Raw genomic sequence first — 27027 nt, 5'->3', positions numbered from 1 at the left:
CTCATTCATGTGACCAATGACATGACGCATTCGTTTTCGTCAAGTCTTTTAACGGAGTACTTACGATGGCAAAGTTTTGCAAATATCTAGAACAGTAGTTGATAAGGAAGGAACGTAACATGGAAATATCTTGTGGGGGACTGGCAGTTGTCAATGACTGCACTTTCAGGAGCCATACCCCCATCAGGAAAGATATGGCCAAAGAATTTTACCTTTTTCTTATGGAACTCACATTTCTCAGCATTCAAAGTTAAACCTGCATCAGCGAGCGGATTACACACTTGCATCAGTGCTTTATCGTGCTCCTTCTGTGTAGCTCTGAACACCAATATGCCATTACTATAATGGAAAGCTTTCATGACCGGCTGTATGATATGTTGAATGGCATCTTGTCTCTGCAGTTGATGTCACACCAAAATGAGTCTTTTATACGGAACAGATCAATGTGTAGAAAAGGTTGTAATGTACCTGCAATTCTCCTCCAGTTTCAACTGATATCCTTTATTCAGATCAAGGCGAGAGAAGACCTTCGCACCATTCAATTGTTATCATGTCGCTCTCTTTCAATTGCCTTGTACACTTGACGCATATCTACACAGCTGTATACAGCTCTTCCATTGTCTTTTCGGGTACCACCACTATGCTCATTGATATCATGCTTGAGTAAGGATTCAAGTTCTTTTTCAACGGCTTCCTGTTGATGAAATGCAATTTGTCTGTGGTTTTGAGCAATCGGACAGATGTCCTCATTAATATGTAATTGTACTGTCCTAGTCTTGAGTTTTCTTAACCCATGAAGCAACGAAGCAAACTGATTTGCTATTTCGTGTGGGCATTCATGTTGTAGTTCACTGATATCAGTCTCATATCAGCAGCTGTGCTGAAATGGAGTAAACAGGCACTTGACGCAGTTCCTTGAAGTTCATAAATAGGTGCTTGTACTTTTGTTTTCTTGTGTATAATCGTTGCTACAAATGGACCCTGACTTTCATGTTCATGACCTGACTCACTCTGGGCACTTCCGGCCTCCATGTCAGCAGCTTGTCGATCAGCATGCTCTTCAGCACTGACAGCCACAAGAACTCGCTCCAGACTAAGAGTTTCTCTCAGCATTTGTTGTCTGAATGAATCGGACAGGCATCTGTCAATAACTTTAAGGCGTATAGCTTCCTCATCATTAAATTAATTGAACTTGCATTGTTTGATGTGCGTATCCAGTCTTTCAACAAAGTAATCGATGGTTTCAACAACTTTGTCGTTCCAAACTGAAAATGTACCTTTCGTAATCTACATTAGGCATTGGGTTGAACTTAAGATTCAACGCTGCTTTTGTGTTCCCAGTATGTAATTTCTTCAGCTCACAGCATTTTCTTTGACTTCTTTTACACCTTCAACAGCCAGACTCTTGAGAGATTTGATCATCTTCTTATCTGCTTCTTCTATTACATTAATGAAATCCTCAAATGTCTCTATCCAAGGTGTCCATCTGTTTCCAATGTTTTGCACTTTGGCGGTATCAAATAATGTTGATGATTTCAAGGCGCGGCATTCTAACCGTTGGTGGAACTTACTGATGTGGAAAGTAGTGTTCTTTCCAACGCTGCTTGGTGATCTTGTTTATGCAAACCATCTCTGAGGCCTTGCAACGTGCTGGTCTCTGGGTCATCTTTGATAGTTACGGGAAACATTACCTTATTCTTGGTCTCTATTGGAGCCCTTCACTTTTCTGGAGATTTTTGGAGTTGTTCTGAGTCACCACCCGGCAGCGTTGCTGGTGTACCGCTTCATGAATGGACGGCACCGTAAGAACAGCCCGGGCATCTCCTCTTGGGCCACTCCATCCAATGCTGTGGTATGATGAATCTCTTTACTCAGTTCTGGTAAGCAGATGACTGTTTCTTGTATTTGAATTGCTTGGCTTTTTAGGCATTTCTTGTACTGTGACACCTGGTTGAACTCTGCCTTGCAGCACCTCTGATTGCAGCTTTATCTTGCAATTTGTCGCTATTTGCTGCTCTTTCAAAACTTGATTGAATCCGCCGTTTAGGTTATCTCTCCTTATGATCTATACCTTTTAGGTTGCTTAGTAGTGCAGTATCTCTGTTTACGGCCTTCCCAGCAGGTTCTTGACCAACAATGTGTTGACGTCTCGTGAAGCTTTCGTTATCTTCAAATGCTTTACACTGGCTGGAGTTGTGCTTTGACTCCACATATGCCAAACGTTGATTCTGCACTTAAGTTCAGGCTCATGTGGAACGCATAAGTAATTTGCTGGATCACGGCAAACTGTCTTGGAGAGCACTGTCAATCACAGGGTTGCTTATCCCCTATCTCGCCGCCATTTTTGTCCCCAAAAGCCTGTGTACCCGTAAATAACTACTCCACATGCGGAGTGTAGTATTACACGTCTTTATTTGTCTGCGTGTAACCGCAAACTCAACATTCTAAACCTGCATTCACTTCACCATGCTCTTAACCCTTGCATCACAGTTCTGCGGAGCCAATCAGGAGCCAAAAGGGTTCGGTCATTGCGAACTCGCACAGTACTGTAATGAACACATTGTGCAGAGCTGCAAGAGAGACATCCCACAGGGCTGTTTGAAGTCCTGAAGCATCCCAGTTCGCCTGTTTAGATCTCGCCTAAGCAGCCCATCCGTTGTCTCTTCAAGACATGCTATATCTACTCTGTGTGCTTTAAGCACGCCCATCGCCTTTCATTCATTCCTGTTACTGCCCTTAGTAAATGTGTGCTTTTCTTTGATGATTCTGTTTTAATAGTCCCTCCTTTTGGGGTTTTGGTCCCTCTCATGGAATCTGCCCCTGTTACATGTGGTCTTACTATTTGTTATTTTGTGCGCACTGTTTTTTTTTTCTTTTTTCGTCAGCCCATGTTTTAGGATTGTAGCTAATTGTTTGTTACGCTCACCGTGTGGGAACTCTCCATGTATCGCAGTACCGCTGCTGTTTTCTCACCCATTTAGCAGTGAGATGAAGCTTGTGAGGTAAGAAATCTGTGCCTGCAGACCTTGTGGTGAGGTGTGTACCTGTACAGGAATATGGTAGAGGATTGCACGCGGAAGCGATTGCACCCATTGTGAAGCTTCTTGTGAAAAGATGCACAAAATGACGGCAAAGAGTGTGTCAGCCTCCCAGACTATGAACCGCCTGCTACTTGTGTGAAGAACAAAGAATGGGTAGCGACATTTAAAGAGGGTAATGGATTACCTGCTAATGGCATGAGAAATTCAGTGGATTGCTCATATTGGACTTGTGCAAATGTATTAGTGCTTACTTGAGGCATCCCTGTCTGAGATCAGAATCGCCGCTGTCTAACCTGCCAGTAAAGAGGGCATTCTACCAATAGCACCGTTAATTATTCGCTTTACTCCTCCCTCTGCCTAATAGGGAGAGCTCGTTTTGCCCTGATGTTATTTTGGAAAGGGGGCTCAAGAAACCTTCCAGACAGATTACTGTGTTTTTACATTTGTGTTTTGGCTGCTGTTTTCCTCTCGTGGCACTGCCTCCAATGAAGACCGATGGTTCACCTTTTGGTATTCAGAGCATCATGTTAACATGCCCATCTGCCTGGATCCTGCACGAAGTACTGCTTGTACACCATTGTTGAGACTGTCTGTTCCTTAAAGAAGTTGTTAGCAGAGTGATTTCTTGCTAGCCAAGAAAGGTGCAAGGCACTGTCCTGGGAACCCTCCCTCGCCAATAGTATAACTCTCCAGTTGCCAGTTTGCTCCATCTGAGTAGGCAATCTTTGACAGTGCAGTTTATAGGCCATAACTCCTGATGCTAGTGAATAACCCTGGAACAGTGCTACAGTGTTTAATACTTTCTCACAAAGAAGAGAACAAGGGCCACTGTTTATTGTTATGCACATTTGTAGAGTGCTTTATCACCCGGGCTGGTATCCTTCCGTTTAGCAGGTGATAGTCTAGGAAACAAACACACAAAAGGTAACGAGAGTATGCTTTAATAAGTCTAAGCAAATCGCTTGAGGCAGTATTCCAACCCATCGTTCTTTTGCCTACCAGGCCACCTCAGATTAGATCCAGCCATATGCAAATCACTCTTGACCCTGCTCCATTAGTAACAGTCCAACCTGCGAAGCCAGGTCCTTTCTGAACCAGAATTCAAGTAACCCAAAGCCGGTTTCACTCAGATTGGAGCTTTTTAGTTGGGGTTAGCTTGGTTCCAGTAGCACAGCGAGGAAGAGACCAACATCTGGGCATGCCCTTGGAATATTGGAGAGTTACATAAAATGCACAAAAGGTGATGGGAGGATGCTTGCAGTAAGTCTAACCATGCACAATCGCTTGGTGTAGAATTCCAACCCATCATTCTTTTGCAGACCATGCCACCTCAGATTAGACCTAGCCATATGCAAATCAGTCTTGACCCTGCTCCAATAGGAACAATCTACCTTGAACTGCCAAGTCCCCTCTGAACCGGAACACAAACAACCCATGCCAGTTTCACCCTGATTGGGACTCTTCAATCGCATGTAGCTTGGTTCCAGTACCTGAACTGTGTGCCTAATGGGACTACCCAAAAGCCGGTTTTTCAACTTCTTGCAAAAGTCAACAAGTGAGGCACAGGCTCTTCTTAACAATAGAATAGGGTCTAATGCTAGGTTTTGGCTTCTAACCACTCTGATGCATGTGGCAGCCTACAGGCACCTCTTACAATAGTATGAAATGGGCTGTCAGTTGCTGATACAGATGACATCAGTTGCTGATAAGGATGACATCTGTGGTAGCATAAAAGGAAGTAGGTGAGCGAGAAGCTGGTGGTGTACGTGGGGCTGCTGGCATACTTTTCATGTCTTTATTACTGAATACACCATTCCAATGAAGTTAATTAAATTATTTGTGTAACTCTTTTCTCAATGATCACCCTGGCAATACTTGTATTCAGGGTCATCAACAATGAAAACCCTGAGCAGTGCCAGTCTTGAAAATGGGTGTTTGTCTTAGCTCTCTGAAGTCTTATGGTGCACGGTTCTTCCACAGATGACCAAAAGAAAGAACGTCAGAAAATAGCCTGCCTGCTGTCCTTAAACCTATGTGCTTAAATCATTTGTTTGTTACTTTAAAACCCACTTTTGCAGATACGATCCAACGTTTTTCCTAACAGTGTGCTATGAAATACATTGGTTATTACCTGGGAATGAGGTTGCAATAATATTTATTTAAACAACACGCGTTTATGATGTCCCTTTTTTAGGTTTTGCAAGCACTTGAACTGTGCTTGTGAAATTTATTGTTTTTAATATAAATCTTAAATGGGGCTTACATCCCACCCCTTTGCTTTCCTTGCTTTTCATTGGTTTCTGTGCTTGTCATTTACTTTTCCTCCTCTTCTATTGGCTGTATAATTCTATTTTCTATTGTTCCTCCGTGTGCTTCTCTGATCAGTTTCCTGTCGCCAAAGAACTGGTTCTGTGCGCTTTTCTGGAACTATTTTAAGGTTTTTACCTGCACAGCGCTTGCGCTAAACTGCTTTTTAAAGTGCTGGCATTTCATTTCGAAGGCTTAATTAGTTTGTCCAAAAATCAGAGTGAGAATGGACACTTGTAATTGCGTTACCTAGGTTTCACTTTAAAAAGCCCTCATAAACGCAATGGTAAGATCGTTAGCGGTATATCTTGATTCTCCGCTTTTACACATGCGTTATTGCATTATCATTGGGTTTATTAATTGTACTGTATGCAAGCCTCTAGCCGGAGGCAACCTCTGGTTAATGCAATAGTGTCCAGAGATAGGTAATCGCCCTCAAAAATATTAAAAAACAAGCCTACTACCTGAAGTAACTTTTAATTAAGATTGGCTGAGGGTTGTTATTAAAACATATACATGGGTATACTGGTAGATCGTGTTACTGGATCCTATTATACCACTTAAAGAACGGTCGACATGTTTCTGCCCCACCATGCCCATCCGGTCTATGGGGCATTCATCAGGACCTAAACAATGATACTCACACGATTTGTGCAGTAATTTAAGTGGTTTTTGTGTAGCCACTGTTTCTTTTGGAGGTAATGATGCACCTGTAAATACAGAAACATAAACAATGCGGAGTATGCATATATAACACAGCACACATTAATATGTAGTTCTTTGCTCAATTTGAGTTGAAAGTGCAGTTGGCTCATTATAGCCTAAATTCTTACTAGAATAATGTAGGTATGGAGACTATCGTGGTTCAGCTATGTGTGGATGGTTGTTATCAAAGGTTCTGCTTCTATCATTACGAGTGGTCCGTTGTCTTTGCCCACTTTGTCGGGGTATTCCGCTATTTAAATAAATGTGTTTCTTCACAGTGTAAAGTTGCGTATTTTTAAAATATAGTGGTGAATGGTAGCGTTTTCGCCCGTTACCAATTCTCCGTTTATTGTCATATTGACCATTATTACCTCTGTTAACTTTCATGCACGTTTCTTCAGGGGTTAAGGATGCACTGATCCCAGGCTGTAAGTAAAGCAACAGAAACATCATTTAGTTAAAGTTTTACTTACGCGCTGGAAATCTCTCTCAGGTGTTAGCCTTACCCGCTTGCAGCGTTTCTGTGTCTAGTGCTGACTCTACCCCCGGAAGTGGAATACACTTCCTGGGTGTCCTTTACTTTTACTACAAGCGAACATCAACATAGAAACAGGACGGGATACATTTGTAGTATTCTTTATCTTCAGTCTTAAACGTTTTTTTTATATCGGTAAAGGTGAAATTTCAAATACTACTTTTTATGCCTGCCACTATCTTCACTATTGTTTCGCAAATAATCTTAGGTCAGTTATTTTACGTTGTGTGCCAATGAAGTATGAAACGATTCTTTCTTTGCAAGCAATGATAAACAGGGAGGGCAGACACATGTGGTAGTCTGGGCCTTCTTAGACATTAAGATCATTTCTGACCTGTTTTTCTAGTTTCATAATACTCAGAGTATTCGTATCTTAGAAACTGTATACATATTTCTCCTGATACACAACCTTTGGACATCAGGCATCAAGGATTATATGATCTCTTATGCCACCCTTTGCATTTTCTAATTCATTTGGTGGTTGTGCGGATTATGATTGGGGACATTCGGTTGTTTCTTTTTAAAACTGAATTTCATCATTTAGTAAATTGGTGTCAAGGGACATCCTCGTTCAGTCCTTCCATGTTTGTTTTTAATCGGTCCACCCATCTCTGTTCCTTTTCGAACAGGATTCTTTCTGCGTTGTGGGTTTTATTATGTAACATTTCTATTACACTCCATCTAAGATCTTCTGCTTGATGTCCTTGTTCTACAAAGTGGGCACACAGTTTTGTTGTGTTCTTTTTTTGTTTTGATATTACTTTTATGCTCTCCAATCCTTATCTTGATTTTTCTGCAGGTCATTCCGATGTATTTCTTTCCGCATGGGCATGCAATCATATAGACGACATGTGACGAATTACAATGCGTATGTTATCTTTGTGTCCAAAGCAATGATTCAGTCAGTTGTAATGTCTTTGTTACTGTAGTTAATTTACACACCACGCAGGTTCCACATGGGTAATGGCCTGTTATTGGGACCATACCTACATTCCTAGTCACTTCGATTTTTTTTTTTTTTAATGTTTCTGTGGTCGTGTGTGTACGAGTATGTCTCTTATGTTCTGGGTTCTTCTATTCGCGAATCTTGGTTTTGGCCAGTTAATTTTTCCAGATGTCAAAATTCGCCAGTTCTTATTGACAATTTTCTGTACAGCGTATGACGTTGAGTTATGTTGTCACACATGTCACAAGGTCAGTGATTTGTTCTTTCGCCGTTGTTTGGAGCAGACATTCTCTAGGCTGATGTTTTGCCCTTTTCTGGCATTTCCCTATTATGGTTGATGGATAATCTCTTTTCCTCAATTTCTGGCTTAGTTCTCTAGCTTGCTTGTTGTAGTCACCTGTCTTACTACAGTTCCTTTTGAGTCTTAGAAACTGACTGTATGGTAGGTTTTCTCGTAATGGTTTTGGATGAACTCTTATACGACAGTAGACTATTTTTCGCTGTAGATATGTAAAATGTTTTCGTTTCAATTAGTCCATTCTCAACAAAGATTGTTATGTCCAGGAAATCTAGACTATGATGATCTACTGTGAAAGTAAATTTCAGGCAAGCGTCTCTCTGGTTGAGCCATTCAATTAATACGTTTATGTCTGTCATTTTTCTAAAGCATTATGATATCATCAATATATTGTTTCCAAAACAAAATATTGGTGATAAATGGATTGGCAGTGTTGAGAACATGTCCCGACTCGAACTCACTCACATATAATCCTGCCACCGATGGAGCGAACGCACTTCCCATGGATGTCCCATGGCTTTGTACAAAGAGAGTTCCATTGTATTCAAAGTAGTTCTCTGTTGGAGCTAATCGACAGCACTCTAGTACAAAGTGGTGTGGGGTTCGATGGTTCCATTCTTCTAAAAATAAGATATTTTCCAGAGTTTGTAACGTCTTTTTGAGAGAGGCTGGTATATTAATTCGTGGTTAGTGACACCTGGTGTAGATGTCAACTCCCTGAGCACAACCTTAAGGAAACAAGACGTGTTTCTATATCATGTGATTCAGATGTCACCAAAAAGATTGAACCAAAATTGTTGAATTTTATCTCATGTTTAATTCACATGAATTTTATCATTATCTATGAAGTTCCATAGTATATGCATATCCAAAATCAATACATGGTGATAGTATCCCAATGCATTTCGGACACATGGTCCTTCGTCAGGGGAATCCTAAACAAAATGAAAATGAGGCAATCTAAGTATAATTCACCGGGTAGCAAGTTTCAACAAATAAAATAATGCTCTAACAGTTATGTAAGTGTTCTACCTGTGGTACTGATAGGTGAATATAGCGTGAGCCCAAAAACGTGCATTCCATGAAGTAAATCCCAATGTCCACACTCGTGCAAAACAGATAAAAAACAGCGCAGTTTGCGGTTTACATAGGGTGATAAACCAAATCAGTTTGCCCAAAGCGAAAAAGATGGAGCGGTCGCCATGTGCGGAGGATAGTCCAAGTAATCAAACAAACTAAGCGTGATAGCCCACTGTTAAACATTCAGATACTAAATTGTAGACGTTTGCTAAGAAATTAAAACGAAAACGAAACGCGTCTGCAGCAGTCACCGTGAATAAAAAAGCATCTCCGTAATAAAGACATCGGTGCGTGATATCCCAAGTAACAAACATAATTACCCAAGTCTGTGCACTTACGAGAAATTCAAAGCAGGATAGCGCGTCTAACCAGTGCGCTCTTCGCCATGTGGTGTGTGCAGTAAGCGTTCAATGTGTGCGGAGGTAAATAGAAAGCAGTCAGTGTGCATAAAAAGAGGACTGTGTCAAGGCGGCCATGTCGGAATGGTGAAACGGAACACCGAAAAACAAATGCTAAACATGAACTGATAGTGTGGGTAATGCGGAAGGTGAAAAACGGGAGGTGAAAATGCAAGGTTAGTAGAATGAAGCAGTTATGGTGATTGCAGGAGGGTTTAACAATAAACAGGTTCAACAGATCAATGCAACGAATAATTAGAGGGAAAGCAAGTATATGAAAAAGAGGAGAAGATTAAAGTGCATGTGTGTGGGTGTACCAATAGACAGATAAAGAACATCTATACATCTCATAACAATATGTATACAGTAAACGAAGGAGATAACTATAGGTAACATTGAAATTCCATCCGATCATTGAGACCAGAGGGTTTTATTGATTGAAGGAATTTGATCCAATGGTTTTCACGCTGTAGTAAAAAATTGTTATTGTCTCTGTCGTCACGCTTACTGACCACCTCCACTGCAGCAAACCTAAGCTGACTGATGTTGTGTCTGCTGTCCTTGAAATGTATAGCCAGGTTAGATTTCATGTTGACAGTCCTTATGTTGCTCTTATGTTCATTGATTCTCTGTTTCAATTTGCGTGTGGTTTTTCCAGTATATATCAGCCCGCAGGGGCATTTCACAATGTAAACAACATTCTCAGCGTCACAAGTGGCATTCAATTTCAAATTGATGTCAGTTCCTTTCATGGGATGTTTAATCACCGAACCTTTGATCATGTTATCACAATTTTGGCAGTTAAAGCAAGGTTGGTTGCCTTTGTATTTAATCGTCGATATGGATTTGGGTTTCTTTAGAAGTTCTTTAAGATTATTACCTCTTTTATAGGCAAACAGTGGTTGCTCATTGAAAATACCATTGAAATCTTGTTCCCGACAGATAATGGGCCAATGTTTCAAAATGGCAGATTTGTATGCCCTTGATGATTCAGAGTACTTAGATACGACCACCAGGCTGATATATAACAACTCCACATCTATGAAATGAATGAATGAATGAAATGAAAATAGCTCTTTTATAGCGCATGGCTACCCGGAGGCATCCCAGCGCTTGCAGCTACAGAAAATAAAGTCGGATAAAGAGAAGGTTAGTTGGTAGGGAAAAGCCAGGTTTTTATTTTCTAGCCCTACCAGTAGCATTGTCTCTTCATTGAAACTCATTCCTGTTAGTTGATTCAGCAGGTCTCGAGTATCTTTTAAATATGTTGGTGTTCGTTGAACTATTGGCTTGAAGAACTGGTCGGTAAATTTAGACAAGGGTTCAAAACCGAGCCTATACCCGAGACTGTCTCTTCATTGAAACTCATTCCTGTTAGTTGATTCAGCAGGTCTCGAGTATCTTTTAAATATGTTGGTGTTCGTTGAACTATTGGCTTGAAGAACTGGTCTGTAAATTTAAACAAGGGTTCAAGAACCGAGCCTATACCCGAGACTATCGGGCGACCAGGCTGGGTATTGGGGGGCAGAAACATGTCAACCGTTCTTTAAGTGGTATAATAGGATCCAGTAACACGATCTACCAGTATACCCATGTATATGTTTTAATAACAACCCTCACCCAATCTTAATTAAAAGTTACTTCCGGTAGTAGGCTTGTTTTTTAATATTTTTGAGGGCGATTACCTATCTCTGGACACTATTGCGTTAACCAGAGGTTGCCTCTGGCTTGAGGCTTGCATACAGCACAATTAATAAACCCAATGATAATGCAATAACGCATGTGTAAAAGCGGAGAATCAAGATATACCGCTAACGATCTTACCATTGCATTTATGGGGGCTTTTTAAAGTGAAACCTAGGTAACGCAATTACAAGAGTCCATTCTCCTTTTTTTTGAAAACCTTTATTGTGCAGATGGTAGCATACAAATATGGGCCTACAACCAATCAGGCCGGCCACGAGGCAATCTGAGAAGCACGTAAAGCAATAAAGAAGTCTCACGGCAGTCACCCATTATATTGCTGACTAGTAGTACAATCGTAAAGGAGCTGAGTGTGACCGGCGGACGTAGGATCAAAGAAAGTTAATTTTATAATAGAGATTATAGCAGGATCAGGTGCAGTTTAATCATCTGAGTGCCATAGCGGCCACGTATCGAATAGCAAAGCATTAAGGCATCATTAAAAACAGTCATCAGCAATAGTCTACAGCAATCAGAGTATAGATGCCACATTTCCAATCAGTACCCATCGTAGCCCGCTACGTGCACACAGACCACGAAATTTTCATACTCATACCTAACTGAATAACCAGAACGGTACAAGGAGATACAGTCATTTTCTATACTGACCCAGAAGATAAGAAAAAGGGGGGGGGGATGCTAAAAAGAGAAGGAAAAGGAGGAACGCCGTGCTGCTGTACACGCCCCCACAGCGATCGAGGCGAGCAAAGTAACTGGGGACCACGTTATCGGGGTGGGGCGTTCAAGTCAGGATATCCATGCAAGCAATGTCGTATAAAGTAAGAAAACCTCAAACCCCCCCACGAGCAATCCCACCGTGGGAAACACGCACAGACCGGCGTCCTAAGAAAAGGACACAAAAGAGCCGTAGAACTAAAAAACCGTCAGAAAAAGACCCCACCCCACCCTGCACCCCTGCAGAAGGCTACGGCCTACCCCCCCCAGCAGCGTGCCTGTCGCCCTAAATAAGAAACCCGAAATATAGGAAAAGTTAGAGAGAGGGAAAAGAAACAAAAGAGACAAAAACAGGAAAAAGAACCAAGAGGAGAGAAGAGCCATCAATCGAACCATTCGGCCCCTACCCCCCGCCATAACACACATTAATGCAACCTCAAAACGAAATTGACATAGTCTCGGGTATCATAAACCATCGAAGGAATCGTCCATAGTATCAGGGTTGAGGGCACTCCTCATCTCCATCCGCCAACCATCAGTCCTCCGGGTCCAGAACCGGCTCACCCCTGTCCTTGCCTGGCCACCGCTACTGCGCGTGGCAGAGTAGTGGACAGCAAACAAATCAAAGTGGTGAGGCCGTATGGCAGAAACAGGACAGACCATGGGAGAAAACCAGAGGACTCCAGCAACCAGCGGCCAAGCAAGAACATTGTGCGCCAGTCTAGGCGTTTCAGCAACGACAACGGGCACAACAAACAGTGTGGGTAAAGTCTCACCGCCCAGGAAAGTAGAGTCGTCCCCGCAGGATAACACTGGGGTCTCGCCGGAGCAGTTCTAATCGGCAAACTACATTGTTCCACTATCAGTCGAGCGGGAACGGGCCCCGACACAGTGTCCACGCCTGCCGCGATCAAGGCGACCCCGGGATCCAGGGCCGCTGGAGTACAGTTCCGCTGATGCACAATGACAGCACTCCTCACGGCAACAGAGTGGGAGAAATAGCACACACTCGGGGCCGAGCCGCATCCACAAGGGACGGCCCGACCACAATGGCGGTCGACCTTCTATCCAGCCCGAGGGCATCGAGGGCGAGGGTCGCGCGTAAAGTCTTTAAGGCGTCAAGAACATCGCCAAGTGTGGGCTCCCGCACACCTGACCAGACCTCCGTACACTTCAGGGACTCAAGTTCGCCGCTCCGGTTCAGTCCGTGACTCAGGGCGCCGGGCGCCATCTTGCAGATCCAGCCGCGTCCCCGTGCGCCTCAACCTCTGGAGCGGGCTCTCAAGCAAGGCCACCACGGGAGCCCCCTCAAGCCCCAGGAATGGCAACCTGGGTGCAGAAAGGAGAGCCACCAAAAGGGGGACCGCCAGCGCCACCGCTCCGCAGGCGCCACACACCGACTCCGGGCGCAGGGCTTCAAGATGGCCGGACAAGGCAACAAAGAGGGGAGCCTCCTACACGGTCTTCCCCCGTCCACGGTGTGCTGCACCTCACCACGGTGCCCTCCGGCCGCAGGACCGGGCCTGATCCGTTGCAATCGGCATAACCGCACCACAGCCTCTCCCAGGCGACCTCTCCTCCCCACCAGGGGCCGCCATCGACCCCATCTTGCCGGCTAACCTCAACAGGCAAATCCCCGGTCTCTACGCCGCGGAGGCCCCAGACCAAGCAGGGGTGTAACTTCAGATCCACAGCTCGCAGGAGGCCCCGGGACAGATGGTGAGTACAAGCTTTCCTTCGTCTTTCCAAATCTTCCCGAGTATGTCGTCTCGGGGCAGGATACGTGTCAGGATCTGTGCGTTGGGCAGGAAGGCTAGCGGAGCCGAGCTACAGCGCGGCCATCACGGTCGCGAGCTTGGCTCCTCCCACAAGTGTCCATTCTCACTCTGATTTTTAAATGTTTATACGGGGAAACTGAATGGACAGATATTCCTCCTCCCTACCTGGTGATTAGTATTAATTAGTTTGTCAACATTTTTCGCCATCTGATCTGGTGTGTATAATCTGCTTTCTATTTCAATCGCGCTGTAAATGTTTCTTCTTGCACGAAGCTTTGAAAGCATTGTTTTCCAAGCCTCCCTTTCAGCCCTCCGCTCCGCCTCTGGTCAAACATAACGTATTGCAGCCTGCGAAACGTCTGTTCGACAAACAAATTAAGAACGAAGTTACGTGGCTCGCTCTCTAGTCATTATCAGACTGTCACTGACTCTCGAGTATTTATCTTGTGTATATTTAATTTAGAGCATTGTGACACTGCTGAGCCTGTTACAGCTCAGTCTGCTCTCCTCTGCCTGAGACTGCGCTGGACGGTGGCTTGGCGGCGGGCTGGCTGGGCTGCAGCAGTAGTGAGACAGCACTGCGGCACGGTGCTGTTGTCACAATAGTCCTTTCTCTGTTTCCACGGTCGTGGCTGTAGGTGATGTGCAACTGGAAGAGCTGTTTCCTAGTGACAGCCCCTAGTTACTGGCACGTTACCACGGATCCTGCATGTTCACCTAGCAGGATAGCCTGTATCAGCTGTGAGACCCCCTCCAGAGCTGCAGCAGCAGCCCAGGCAGACTCATCAAGGCGAGCAGAGGCAGTAATGACCACAGGCAACTACAAGCAGCAGCAGATGGTCACCAGGAGCGCTGGCACCTCGTCAGCCACAACAATGCCACCTACATCCCACCTGAGCTCATGCCCAGGTAAGCGAGGGTCCTCTACTTGTAGCTCTCCGAAGGGTTGGACAATGCTTTGCAGAAATGTAAACACTTACCGCCTCATGCTGTTATCGGGCTGTGATTATTGTAGTGGCTAGAGCTTTGCTCATCTTCATGCTGTCTCCCGACGGACCAGATTCCATGGCTGCTTAAGCGGCTGGAGTACTTCGGTAGAGATCGAGCTCTGAGAGTCGGATGACTGAATGATCGGGTACTGACCTGCTGGGCCTGGCTGCAGCTGATGGTACTAAGCCTAGAAACCTCACTAGGGCATCCAAGAGCATTCATCTCGACGAACGGAGCACAGGCCCTCTTGGGCGGGTACTACCATGTCCGGCGTCACATTGATTTGTGTCTGGCACAAAGCCTTAGTTTTCATTTTGTACGTTCAGTGGCTCAGACTATTGCTTTTCCTTTCGCTACAGGTACCATGGCACTCCAACCTCCACAAATATTCAAATCAAGCTCCCTAATAAACTAACTTGGACGATGTTAAGGAAACAGTCCTTTGTGTACGCACTCATTTAATACGCAGTTTTAGTGTTTTCTGCAGATCCGTTTTTAGATCGAGCCTGGGCGGCGCATGCTCTGCGAGGCATGCTTTATTCAAGTATTGAGTTGAAGCTCCACCCATATTTTTAATTGGCTTGTGTCATTGTCCTTTGTAAATGCTGGCTTCTGATTCGTTAATAGGCTTGTTAGTCCCTCCTTAGTACCACCTTGTCTTCATATGTAACCACACATGAGGACTGGCCCTTTTACTTCTGTTACACTCTCTTAATTAGTCTGTAAGCACTATTTTCTTTAATGAGTTTCTCCTACTGCAGGTACAACATGCTTTCCTTTAACATTCAGTGCGCCATGTACGATTTCACTTTCCAAGCAGCCAGGGACAATTGCGACCGCTTCTTTTACAATGAAATTAGTGTTGCGTTTAAAAGAGTTTCAGCGATTGGAATTGTAAATGACAATGCCTTTTATTTATGTGTTAATTATCAAAACAGATTCATAAAAGGCATGGTCATTTACAATGCCAATAGCTTAGACTCTAGCATATGCAAGACCCATTGCATTGCAAATGCTTGTTATTTTCAGCATTTATTATTACTCGAGGCGTAGAACACATCGTGCTCCAAGCCTCACTTTCAGCCCTAAGCCCCGCCCTCCACTAAGCCGCAAATTGTATTTTTCATTTTCCGTGTTCAGTGGCACATACCACGGCTTTTATGTTCGGTACAGGTAAGATGCCTTTTGCAGTTTTGCACTACTTTTTATACTGCTTGCATTACAATTATGCTTGACTTCAGAACCAGCTATTCTTTTAAATATGCTGTCTGTGTAAATGGATGAGCAGATGGAGCGTGGAGTAGAGCATGGGTCAAGAAAATCTTTTGTTGGGTCTCGCTACAGAGGGGGAGAGTTGGCTCTCAGAGGTCTCAGAGGCCCCTCATGTACAAGCAGGCCCTCACTGCTCATGAAAGCACATTAGGCTTTTCTTTAATTAAATGCATCATTGCCTTCTGAATGGATCAGTGCTTTGTTGTAGTGTAAAGCGGTCACCACTTGTGTGTTCCTGCTAATTACCCATTGTGTAGCGCTTTTTATTAATAACAGACGAAACCAATTCATTACTTAAGCAATTTTTTTTTTAAAATATAAAGTCCATATAATTTAGAGCACTGAAAGTTATCTAAAAATTCATGTTTTCTATTCATTAGGTTTCGACCTGGCGAGGGGCACGTCAGTGCCCCTCCCAGTTCGAAAACTTTTGTTTTCAGTAGGGATGTCGGCACCGCCTCTGCCTCTCATTGGCTAGCTCCATAAATGGAGGCTAGCCATTGGGAGACAGAGGCTGTCAATCGCGCTTTCTCTTGAAAACTCGATTCGGGGGCGTTTCTGGTGCTTTTTTTAAGCCCCGCCCCTTTGTCCCGGGCCGCGCTGCGATTGGCTGCCGGCCCGGAACACCCCCGTGACGTCATTCCCGGGCCGCGCTGTGATTGGCTGACGTCACGGGGGTGTCCCGGGCCGGCAGCCAATCACAGCGCGGCCCGGGACCTGACTTGTTTTTTTCATTGTTTTTAAGCACTCCATGATGGTGCATTAGCTATCTCTCTCCAATTGTATTCTCAGTGGGTGAATACGCTTATGGATTGTTTTAAATCTATTTTGTGATTACGATGTATTATTATATACTTTTATGGTTTTATGTCTATAAACCGAATAAAGATTTTGGACGAATGAATACCCGTACCTTAAAAAAAATCCAAACTTGTGTAATGTAACGTGCTTATGCCAATTCCCTCAATACCTTTGGGTCGAGTTTGAAGGATAATAACACCGAAAATAAATAAAGTGTCAAAGTAAACTGCGGCCACTGCCCCCGTAAGTCAATCTCTGGCCCGGCCTCAGCCCAGCTACATGAGAACCACTACCAGAAGCTGATTTGTCCATCCGTCAGTCATGAAAATATCAGACCGTCACCCGACCGGGTGCGACTGATTCTAATCATTCCGTCCAAGCACTGCACACACTGACCGCCGGTGAGCCCTACTCCCACCCCGCTTCCTCCCTCTCCTCAGCCAAAACTGAGGTCAAACGGTCCAAGAGAGGCTGACTGCATTCTTTCTATGACCCGTCAAATTAAACTGGGCGTACTTAACAGGAGGGTGCGGCTCGGACATAGGTATGTGCAAACTCCATAACCAATCAGCACTAAGGAATTGTGTGCGGCGCACAAGGATTGGCTGATGTGCCACCAATGCGCCAATCCCAAGTCACCTTAGAACAAGGGCAAACCCTGCACCCAGAAGGACCCCAAAATATGTTCAGAGGGATCGGCTTGTATGCGACCCGGAAGAGCTGAAATTATGGTTAAATTGACACGCGTGCGATTCAAGTGCAAGGATGAGCTGTGGTAAAGGCTGAAGTCAAGGACGTCCAGTGTAAGTAGAGGACAGTTAATGTATGGAAAGACTGTCGGGAGATTTAATTTTGAAACGTGCAACCCAGTCTTGGCAATGTAATGTAAACATTGGCAAAGCCAATAGGTCTCTCGCTTTGGACCTCTTTTCCAGTGCTTTCTAACATCGGTGAATAGAGCATTGCATTTCTGTAAAACATATTTAAGTAATACAGTAAAACTAATGGTAATCAATGACACATGGGTTGTAAAAGTGAAGTTCGGAAACGTATTTTTAAATATGAGCAACGCTTTAAAAGGTTTGTTAGCAGTAATGCAAAATTGTAAAGGTAAATGTAGAACCTTTTGTGTTGCATAATTATTTTTCACATTGGTTTGTAAATTTGTGCACCTTGTTCGCAGTTTCTTGTGCTATTTAGTGGGAGCATAAGCAATATGTGTATTGAGCAAGGAAAGATTTCCAAAGTCTGTTATGATCATGCTCAGCTCATCACTAATTTTGTTACCATGTGCCTAACACTAGCAGTGATTTTAGGTTTTTGCTACACAATCCGCATTATCATGGACGGATTTGAAGTCATATTTTCACCTGATGGTGAAATATTTGCAAAGATTTACAGATCATGTTTACTTGGAGCACGTGATGATTGTCAGCCCTGGAATGACCCTGTCAGTGGAATGCAAAGGGCATGACATTTAGCTTTGTAACATTTAAGTATGGTAACAAATTGTTTAGAGTTAGTTCTGAAATTATTTTGTGACGCACTCGCATATGCTCAACTTTGACATAATCTTTACAGCGGGTGCTGTAATATAGTCATTGTGTTGCTATTACGCGGTGCAAGTGTTCTTTGTGTTTCTGGTGCACAGCATTGTATTAAGACATGAGTGCATGTTTAGGTACCCGATATAAACATTATGTCAAAGCTGAGCAGAGGCGAGTGTGCCAAAAAAGTATTTTCTGATGTAACTTAATGATTTGATGTTCGTAATTTAATGTGCACACAGCTTCATGGTAGACTCTTACTATCAGGTTAATTTCAGTGCGGACAGTGATAATATGCACAAAGTTAACTTATCAAAAGAAACCTTTGGAAATAATAATGCGACTGGTGGAAATATCAACCCAAAGCCGCCCGTGATCAGGCGGATAAGAGATATAAAGATTACCTAAAACCCCTGTAAGTGTTTGGGACACATTTATTTATTTATTTATTTATTTATTTATTTATTTAAAAAGTTTTATATAGTGCTGCTGGACCCAAGAGTATCAGAGCGCTTTACATAGTGATGGCACATGAACATAGCAGGTACATATTAAGTAAAATATATAGTTAGAAATGGACAAGATACAGTGAGAGAAATGGTCATTAGAGCAGATTAGAGGTGGTGCAGGGGGAGTTGAGGATAACGCTAAGGGAGAGGGTGAGGAGGGTGGGAGGGTGAAATGAGAGGGGGAGAATGTAGGGTGACAGAGAGAGAGTGACAGATGGGAGATGCGGAAGTTCAAGGTCAGTGAGAATTAAGAACCCCAGTATTTATTGAGGAGAAGAGCTTTGAGTCTCTTTTTGAAGAGAGGATAGGAGGGGTTGCATCGAAGGTCTTTGGGTAGTGCATTCCAGATAGTGGGGGCATTACCAGAGAATGAACGAGATTGGGTCTTTTTGCATTTAAGTTTGGGAGGGATAAGGGCTAGGGAGTTAGTACTTCTCAGCGATCTAGTGCTCCCTGCTTTTTGTAGTTTACTTGACAGGTAAGAGGGGGTGTCTTGGTGAAGCGCTTTATGGGTGATGCAAGCAATCTTGTAGGTGGAGCGACCTTCGATTGGGAGCCAGTTCAGATTTTTGAGGACAGGGGAAATGTGGTCGAATTTACGACAGTCAGAAATGAGTCTGGCGGCTATGTTGAGGACCGATTTAATTGGTGCCAGGTGGACCTTGGGGGTGCCTGCCAGAGTGGCGTTTCCATAGTCTATCTTGGATAGGACAAGAGATTGTACGACAATTTTGAAATCATCAGCTGGATTGAAAGGTTTAACTTTTCTGAGGTGGTGTAGGGTGGAGAGAGCACTTCTTGCTGTATTTTTGATGTGGGGGATGAGGGTAAGGTTCTGGTCAATGCCGATACCCAGGGATTTTACCGAATTAGAGGTGGAGAGGGAGCAGTTAAGGGCAGTGATGTCTTTAGTCCAGAGTTGAATGGGTAGGGAGTTAAGTTTAGGAGTGAAGAGGATAATTTCAGTTTTTTTAGGATTGAGTTTAAGATGATTAAGGTGGAACCAAGCTTGGACTTTCAGCAGAGTGTCATTGAGGTGAAGGATGTCATTGTGGGTTTTGATCTTGTAGTATAATTGGGTGTAATCGGCATATAGGTGGTAACTGATTTTGGCTTGTTTAAGGTGTTACTAAATTTAAGGCCTCCAAAAGCCTATACGCTTTACGCTTGAATAAAGTCTTTCTGAAATAACTTTCTTACATAGCCTTGCTGTGGATTTGGTATTGTTTCAGAAAAGGATTAAAGGCACACCCCCATACTTTCCCACACCAACTTATGCTTAAACTCAGTGCTTTAAAAGTGAGTCTCTGCAGGACTTAGGAGGCTGTCTCTATATCCTTCCCAATACCCACTCTAGGACGCCTTGGCCTGGAATGTATACAGCTCCATTTAGGTAATCAATTATGCCTGCACCCTTTTGGCCAAACGACCAGGGCAACCAGGGGTGGCTGAGTGAGCAGGCACCAGGCATAGGGACTCAAGAACCAGGTTTGAGCCTCGCATTGGCTCAGCATCCTGTGACTTTAGGTACTTAATGCAATCATTCCTCCAAAACATTGCATGTGACCTTGTGTAAAGTAACAGCTGCTCCTGTGAAAGCGCTCCAATACCTTCAGGTCGAGTTCGTGCTATACAAAACTGCAAAATAAAAAATAAACATATTTCAACTCCTTGCAGAATTTAACCCTCCTTTTTTCATGTACTACAGTGACTGTATTTTGGTGAAATATGCACCTTGGCGTTACAGAAGGCCTTTAAGAGGGAAATACATTCTTAGGTTAAGACAATTGGTAAAATAGTGCAGCCATATATCTGAACAGACAATGCAGCCAGATGTGTATTAGATCAGAAAAGCACATGTAATTGAATCACCCGAAAGACGAGGACTTTATTTTGGGAAGGGTGGAAACGTTGGGGCTGTAGGCATGCCCATGAAAGCATATACTATAAGAACATATTTTGCAAAAGCATACACTCAACAAAATGGACTGTCAAAATCTCAGGCTTACATACATACCACCCAACAAAATTGATACCTGTATTTGTTAAATTCAGTCAAATTCATTCATCGCAGATCTTAGGGCCAAGGTACATTTACTATTCAAATTTCAGCCTTAGAATACTTGTGGGCAGGTGCTCGGATTGAGGTGCAGTTCGAGATTGTTTGTGTTGTGGAGTTTTATGCTTTTGCAGAATATTTTTAAGGTGGGAATGTTAATTACAGTAAGTGTGGGGTGTATTGGGTCCATATATATGGCTGTAAGGTCCTAGCATTGGTTGCTGTTTGGGATGAGGGAACATTTGGACGACTGAACTACCGGACGCAATGTTCCCTCTTTTCTTTAAAGAGCATACTTTTTTTTAATAACATTCTAGGGAGCAGATTTAATTTTTGTTGTCTCATGTGGATGTTTTTGTTGTTTCTTTTTGTATGGGAAGCGTTTATTGCACGTTCATCATTCTATTTTGAGGGCAAACTGGAGTTAGTGTTTTTATTTCTCTACAAAGCTGGTGCAACTTGCAGTGATATGAACATGTAGCAGGTAAAATGTCATATTTTCTGGGCTTGACTGTACCATACAAACAAGGCAACTAAGTGGAAATTGTCCAGAAGGCCTTCTTCACACCTCAGAAGTGTGTCAGGTGTGGATAGAACATCCACCCACCTGCACCTCACCCCCCCCCCCCCCCCCACACACACACACAAGCAAAGAAAAGGTTGAGGTAATCAGTGGATGAGAATGTAGTGGGCAGTGTTCAATTTAGGAATCCCACTTGCAGTTAGTCAAAGAAAACAGAACACAGTTGCCATATGTATTTGTTAAAACATGCCTCTGTTGGTTCCCTTTATGCAAACACACTGGGAATGTATCTTTGCACCGCATTGTCAAACACAATGCCAATAACTCAAACTTTGATGCTGCGAAACCTATTGCATTGTAAATGCTTGTTTTAATGGGTAATACGCATTTGATTTGAAAAATTGAGCACCAGAAATTAGACTATTTTACAAATGTTTTAATTTTCTCTTTTCCCAGCATATGCAGTGTAAGCTTAAAAGTAAAAATGCTGCTGTCAAAAGGTTGAAGACCTAGGTTTGCAGAGAAAATTTTTAAACCAGGGCACTACTTTTCAGGCGCTGTGCACATGTAATTGGGGAACAAAATGTAATGGGCACTTTCAAGAACCTCCCATATGACATACTTTCACTTGTATTTTCCTGTGTTATGTGTAGATCATCTCAGTTAAAACTTTAATCTCAATTTCCTTCTCTGCATTGTGTTAGTTCGATGACGACAACGAAGACACAGGCGGAGGCACCGATGGCGGTCAGGGGCGAAGGAAGAGACTCTTCTCCAAAGAATGTATGTTTTAGTAGCCTGGCCACTACATTTTCTTTTTTGATGATTTCCTGTCTGCTTTCTCTGGCTTTGTGGCTTTCCAACCTTTCGAGAGTGTGATATTGCAACCTTTCATGTCACATTTTGTTAGGAGTAAATGTTTAACTGAATCGTCAGTCACTTTAGCTCTCTGCGTTGTCCTGGTAGGGGTATGCAACTGCTCCTGTTTTCTGACTGCATTTCCACTTTGTAATCAACAATTGCCACCCCTTTCAGGACCAGTAGGTTTCGCTTGTTAAACCTTAAGCTCAACTCTGGGTAGCTGTGGCTCTGAACAGTCCGGCGTACACAAAGGAACCATTTTTAGGTATTTAAACAGCACCCAAACAATTGAAGAACAAATTCACGAGACACCAGAAATCTGACACCAATTTATAAAAATGGACTGTATTTGTATGTATTTTTAGACACCATAACGAAACGGATCCACCGGAGGGTTCTGGAAATACAGCAATTACAATTATAGTAAATATGCACTTTTTCACTTAACTGCGAACAAGCATTGGCAAAGTCAATTAATTTGACCCTTAGAAACTTTTCGAAAAAAACTTGGGGAAGTATCACTACATTGCTTTGAGTTACTTTTGGCAAACAACTGTCAGGTGGACCAGCAAGGTCCTCAGAAAAAGTGAACTCCTTGTGAGTAGCAGTCTTCAGTTAGTTCAAGGCACATTCCTTTGCTATAGGTTCCTATGGCAGTGGTCCTGATGCAAAGGATACAGTTTACTGAAGATGCTTGAGGATGCTGTGGATGTGATGCAGTCGACCGAGTTCTTCCTGCAGCTATGCTTTGGTCCACGAACTTGGCGAGGTGGTCCAGGCTACTTGGGTTGATGCCCTTTAAAGTCCTCTTATCCCTGTAGAAGTCCAGTCGCCACTGGGCTACCTGTCACTCTGTATCACGGTGACAGCGGAATCCTTCCTGGCTTGATAACTCAGCCTTCTGGGCAACCAAGCTCCAATCTAATAAGACTTCTTAGTCCAGCTGACTGAGTGCAACTTTGAGCGTCAAGAAACGGCAGCTTAAAGATTTGGGGTACCAACTCGCCCCAGAAAGCTTTTTCAGCTGTTGTGGTCGCTGTGCTGCGTACAGGAGATCTGGCAACTCACCCCTGGAGTCTCTTGCTTCTGCTGGGCTCTGGAGATGATTTCTCCATGAGCAGAACACAGCATACACAGCCCCGTCTCCTTTACTAGCCACCAGGTTCAGCAGGTGCAGTTCATGCCTGTGCAGTCTCTCTTTGATGGTTCCTTGATGCAGCAGGGCAGTCCTTTCTTTGGTCCTCTTCTCCAGTAAGTCAAGATCTGAGTTCCGGAGGTGCCCTTTTTATATTCTGAAAATGCTCTAGGGTTGGATGCGTTTGGTGGCCAGTGGGCTACCATGTTCCCCACCTCCTGATGTTGTGGCATCTGGCTATCACAAGATGCATCATTCTGCCCACTTCCAACATGGCAGAACCCCACTCTTGGCGTCCAGACACCCCTAGCCTAACCCAGAGGTTTGGCTACCAAGGGGGCACCATGCACCTGGAAAACTGGTTTGGCAACTGGTTTCCCCTCTCCTTCCAGCACGCTAGACTGTCTGCATATACAGTAGGGCAGCCCCTGTACCAAGTGTTCCCTATTTGCTCTTCAAAGTCAGCTTCACCTTTGAAGCTTGCCGTTTGGGCCAACACCAGAGTGGCTACTTGCTAGAGAGAGGTAACACCTCTCTTCCATGCAGGTTGCTATGGTAGTGTTTCCTAGAAGTCATTTGCACATCTCCTCATGAGGGCAAAAAGCTGTCTGGCAGGCATACCAGGTGCACAACTGTAAACCGCCGCTGGAAATCTTGGTCAACTAAAGTGGCAACTTCTAAATATGCTGTGACAGTTGCGTAGCAGGCTCGACTCTGAAAAGCCGGCAGGGGAGGAGTTAGTGGTATGCCATGTGCGCAACTGCAGGCCCAAAGGATAGTATTAAAGTAATTTTCAGTTTGTAAATTGGCCGGTTATTGCAAGCACAGTTACACATTTAATATAGCCTTATAGCCCGCCGTAGCGGCTATACCGGCCATTAAAAGCTCATTCGGCTCGGGCCTTTAACAAGGGAGTGGGACTTTATTGGCCGGTATAGCACAGCTTGGAAGGGCTATAAGCCTATTAGAACATTTCTACACTAGAGGGTAGGATGTTCTAACAAATAAAACAAAGGCTTCAGGAGCCCGAGGGGATTGAAATGCCCTTGGGCTCGAGAGGACTTTGTTCAAACCGCAATGGAATGTTGCTCTGCTGGCTTTCACCGGCCTGTAGAAGCATGGAGCACTCCATTGTACTCAATGGAGTGCTCCACATTCCAATGTTCTAATAAATGTTAATGGCATAATGTAAACAAAATATAATAATGTATCAAACGCTTGCTGTTTCTTTGCGGTGGTTAAGGATCGGTTGCTAGCAAGCATATTTCAAACTTCCACATAAACCAATATATTCCTCTTATTATAATAAACCCTTTACTGCAATCAACAAAGGCTACGTGACTTTGCAAAAAAACTATACTAAAACAAACCAGAATTACGGACACTCGCCCATGTGCACTGGAGTGCTTTAAACATCGCCAACCACTTCAAAGTGTGAGACTGGAGGAACATAGGCTCGGTAAAGATACAGCGACTTCATGTGAAGCAGTCGCACCAGAGTGAGGTTGTTAGTGTTTGTAGGGACGCTGCGGGTGCCTCGCCCAGTCGACAGGGCATTAAAGGATGCGAAATACAGCTCTCCTGGATGATAAAAGAGCGAAAGATAAAACATTGCCAGCAAACTGAGTGAGGGGTTCAAGCCCTCATCGTGGGCTGGACACTTGTAGCTAACTCTCAAGAAGGGGTAAGCCCCCGCCGTGGGGGGGTGGGGGGGGTCATTCCAACCCTGTGAATTCTAAGAAGTCGCAGTGCCAGAAACGAAGCTCTGAAGCACACCTTCTAAGTGTAGCCATACTGAGCAAAAGAATATGCCAACAAACACCTACATTAACAACAGAGTAAGCAAACCTCTAAACAAAGTATACTGTATTTATAATAACATTTAAGGAAATATTACATCAGCAAAGGCTGTTATAAATATAATGTGATTTTGCCCACCAAAAAATTATTGTCTTTATGTAATGTAACTGGTGCTTGTGTAAAGCGCTCCAATAAATTTGGGCCGCGTTCTCGCTATATAAAACTTCTTAAATAAATCTATACCGAAACCACTAAAGGATTGGTAGAGCAAACTGTCGAACATTTAATTTGACAAATATCCCGTGCGCACTCTCTCGAAGGTGAGAAAAATATAGTGATGATGAAGGGCCCCAGCCATCAGACACCAAGTGCTGACCGTAGGCAGCTTAGAAGTCCTCGAGGTCTGAGAGCATTCCACCTTTCTGAAGAGACAATTTAGGCTGAGTTAACAGCCCAGAGACTACTACAGCAGCAAAGATGTGGTGTGACATAAAGAAAAACTCCCTGCTATCGAGAGAATGACAGGGCAGACTTCTGGTACTCAGATAGACTAAGGAGGCTCAATTCTGAGCGAGGGCGGCTTTGAAGGGTGTAGTAAGGAGCAGAGAGAGTATGTGTTTGTCGAGTGCCTCCACCTCGGTCAGTCCTGATTCATTAGCCAACTGCGTTGAGCACGCTGGTACTTGTTGTTCAAAATGTCAAATTACAAAATATGTGAATTTAAGTCACAAGTTGCTTAGTGCTGTTGGGTGAAAAATCAGGGCTGGCAGAAGGTCACCCTACTCACATAGAGCCACCAGACAGTAAAAGTGTGTTGTACAAGGAAACAACAATGCACACTGTCTGTAAACTAGAGACTAGTAAGTAAGGGTGTGCAGATTCAGCCCAGGAAAGGATAAGGTGGTAAGTCGCAGGTAATGCATTCATTATTTGTCGGGAAGGAGCCTTGCACTTAGTCCTTTGGGGATCTGCCGCTTTTTCTGTGCCATGAGTGCAGGGTTCCATGCTCTCCTGTTGGGGGTAATACCCTCGATCCAGATTCTGCTCTCCCCGTGTTTCACCACCTTGCCAAGCTTGGGCACAGACAGAAAGGATGAGTGCTGTAGACAAAGAAGACGGACACGCGTCTGACTCTTAGTACAGATGGCGCCATCTTGGGAGGTGTCTACCTTTTGCTTTCACCTTGGAAAGCTGCAAAATTCCACTCCCTGTTGTTGGATAAAAACAAAGATCACATGCCTGGATGGTGATTTAAAAACTAGAAGAACATAAAACTGGCCCCCTACCCAAGTCTAACTTTCCCAGCACACCTAAAGAAACAATTGATGCCACCTCGTCCACCGCCAACAGCGGCCCAACCAAGATGGAAGCAAAATGGATCAACAGCATGCAAACTCTGCAGCTGCAAAAAAGAGGATTTTATTTACCTAATTTGTATATTCCCCTTTTTACACACAGCACGTGTCACTTTATTTAAAAAAAGATTTTATAACCAAAGGAATAAGGACATGCAGGGCTGCTATTATACAAGGCCTAGACCCATCAGACACCCAGTTGAACTGTAAACTGCTAAAATACATCAAGATTCATGAACAGGTTCTTAAAATCATGGTCTAGCAAGAATGATGAATTTTATTATAAACGAAAGGGAAAAAAATATCTATCAAAATTTAAGAGGGTACCATGCGACATTTTAGAAACTGATTAATTAAATGACCTTACCTGATGAGTACCTATAACTTAAACAGTGTATGACACGATTTATGAATGTTTATATGTAACATTGTTACGGTTCTAATTAACCAAATAATAAAGCTATTTATTATTATTAAAGCATAGTGGGTTGGTGTTCATAAACATCTTAAATCAACACTTTGAATTTTGCCCATTAGACATTACTTTTTACATTGCTTTTCAGAAATGGAAATCTATGCAGAACTTATCGAAAGACCTGCATTTTCCAATTTGTTGCAGTTTTAAGTGTATTTTCAAATAATTTGTTGTGGGCGTTAATGGCTTTTATT

At 43.5% G+C, this 27027-nt stretch overlaps 2 protein-coding genes across 2 annotated transcripts in view; one reads left to right on the top strand and one right to left on the bottom strand.

Annotated features, from left to right (window-relative positions):
- Window positions 1–27027, bottom strand: part of NDC80 (NDC80 kinetochore complex component) — a 288742-nt gene that overhangs the window by 199798 nt on the left and 61917 nt on the right. The gene's annotated exons all lie outside the window — the stretch shown is intronic.
- TAF13 (TATA-box binding protein associated factor 13) overlaps window positions 1–27027 on the top strand; it is a 40539-nt gene that overhangs the window by 10853 nt on the left and 2659 nt on the right. The window contains exon 2 of the mRNA XM_086935609.1: window positions 21912–21990. Coding sequence (XP_086791735.1) covers window positions 21912–21990 — 79 coding nt within the window. The remainder of the gene's footprint in view (window positions 1–21911; window positions 21991–27027) is intronic.

The sequence above is a fragment of the Lissotriton vulgaris genome, chromosome 8 (genome assembly GCF_964263255.1).
Source record: "Lissotriton vulgaris chromosome 8, aLisVul1.2, whole genome shotgun sequence".
Taxonomy (NCBI): Eukaryota; Metazoa; Chordata; class Amphibia; order Caudata; family Salamandridae; genus Lissotriton; species Lissotriton vulgaris.
Note: the sequence above shows the minus strand (reverse complement) of the source record. Positions and strands in the feature narration are given on the sequence as shown.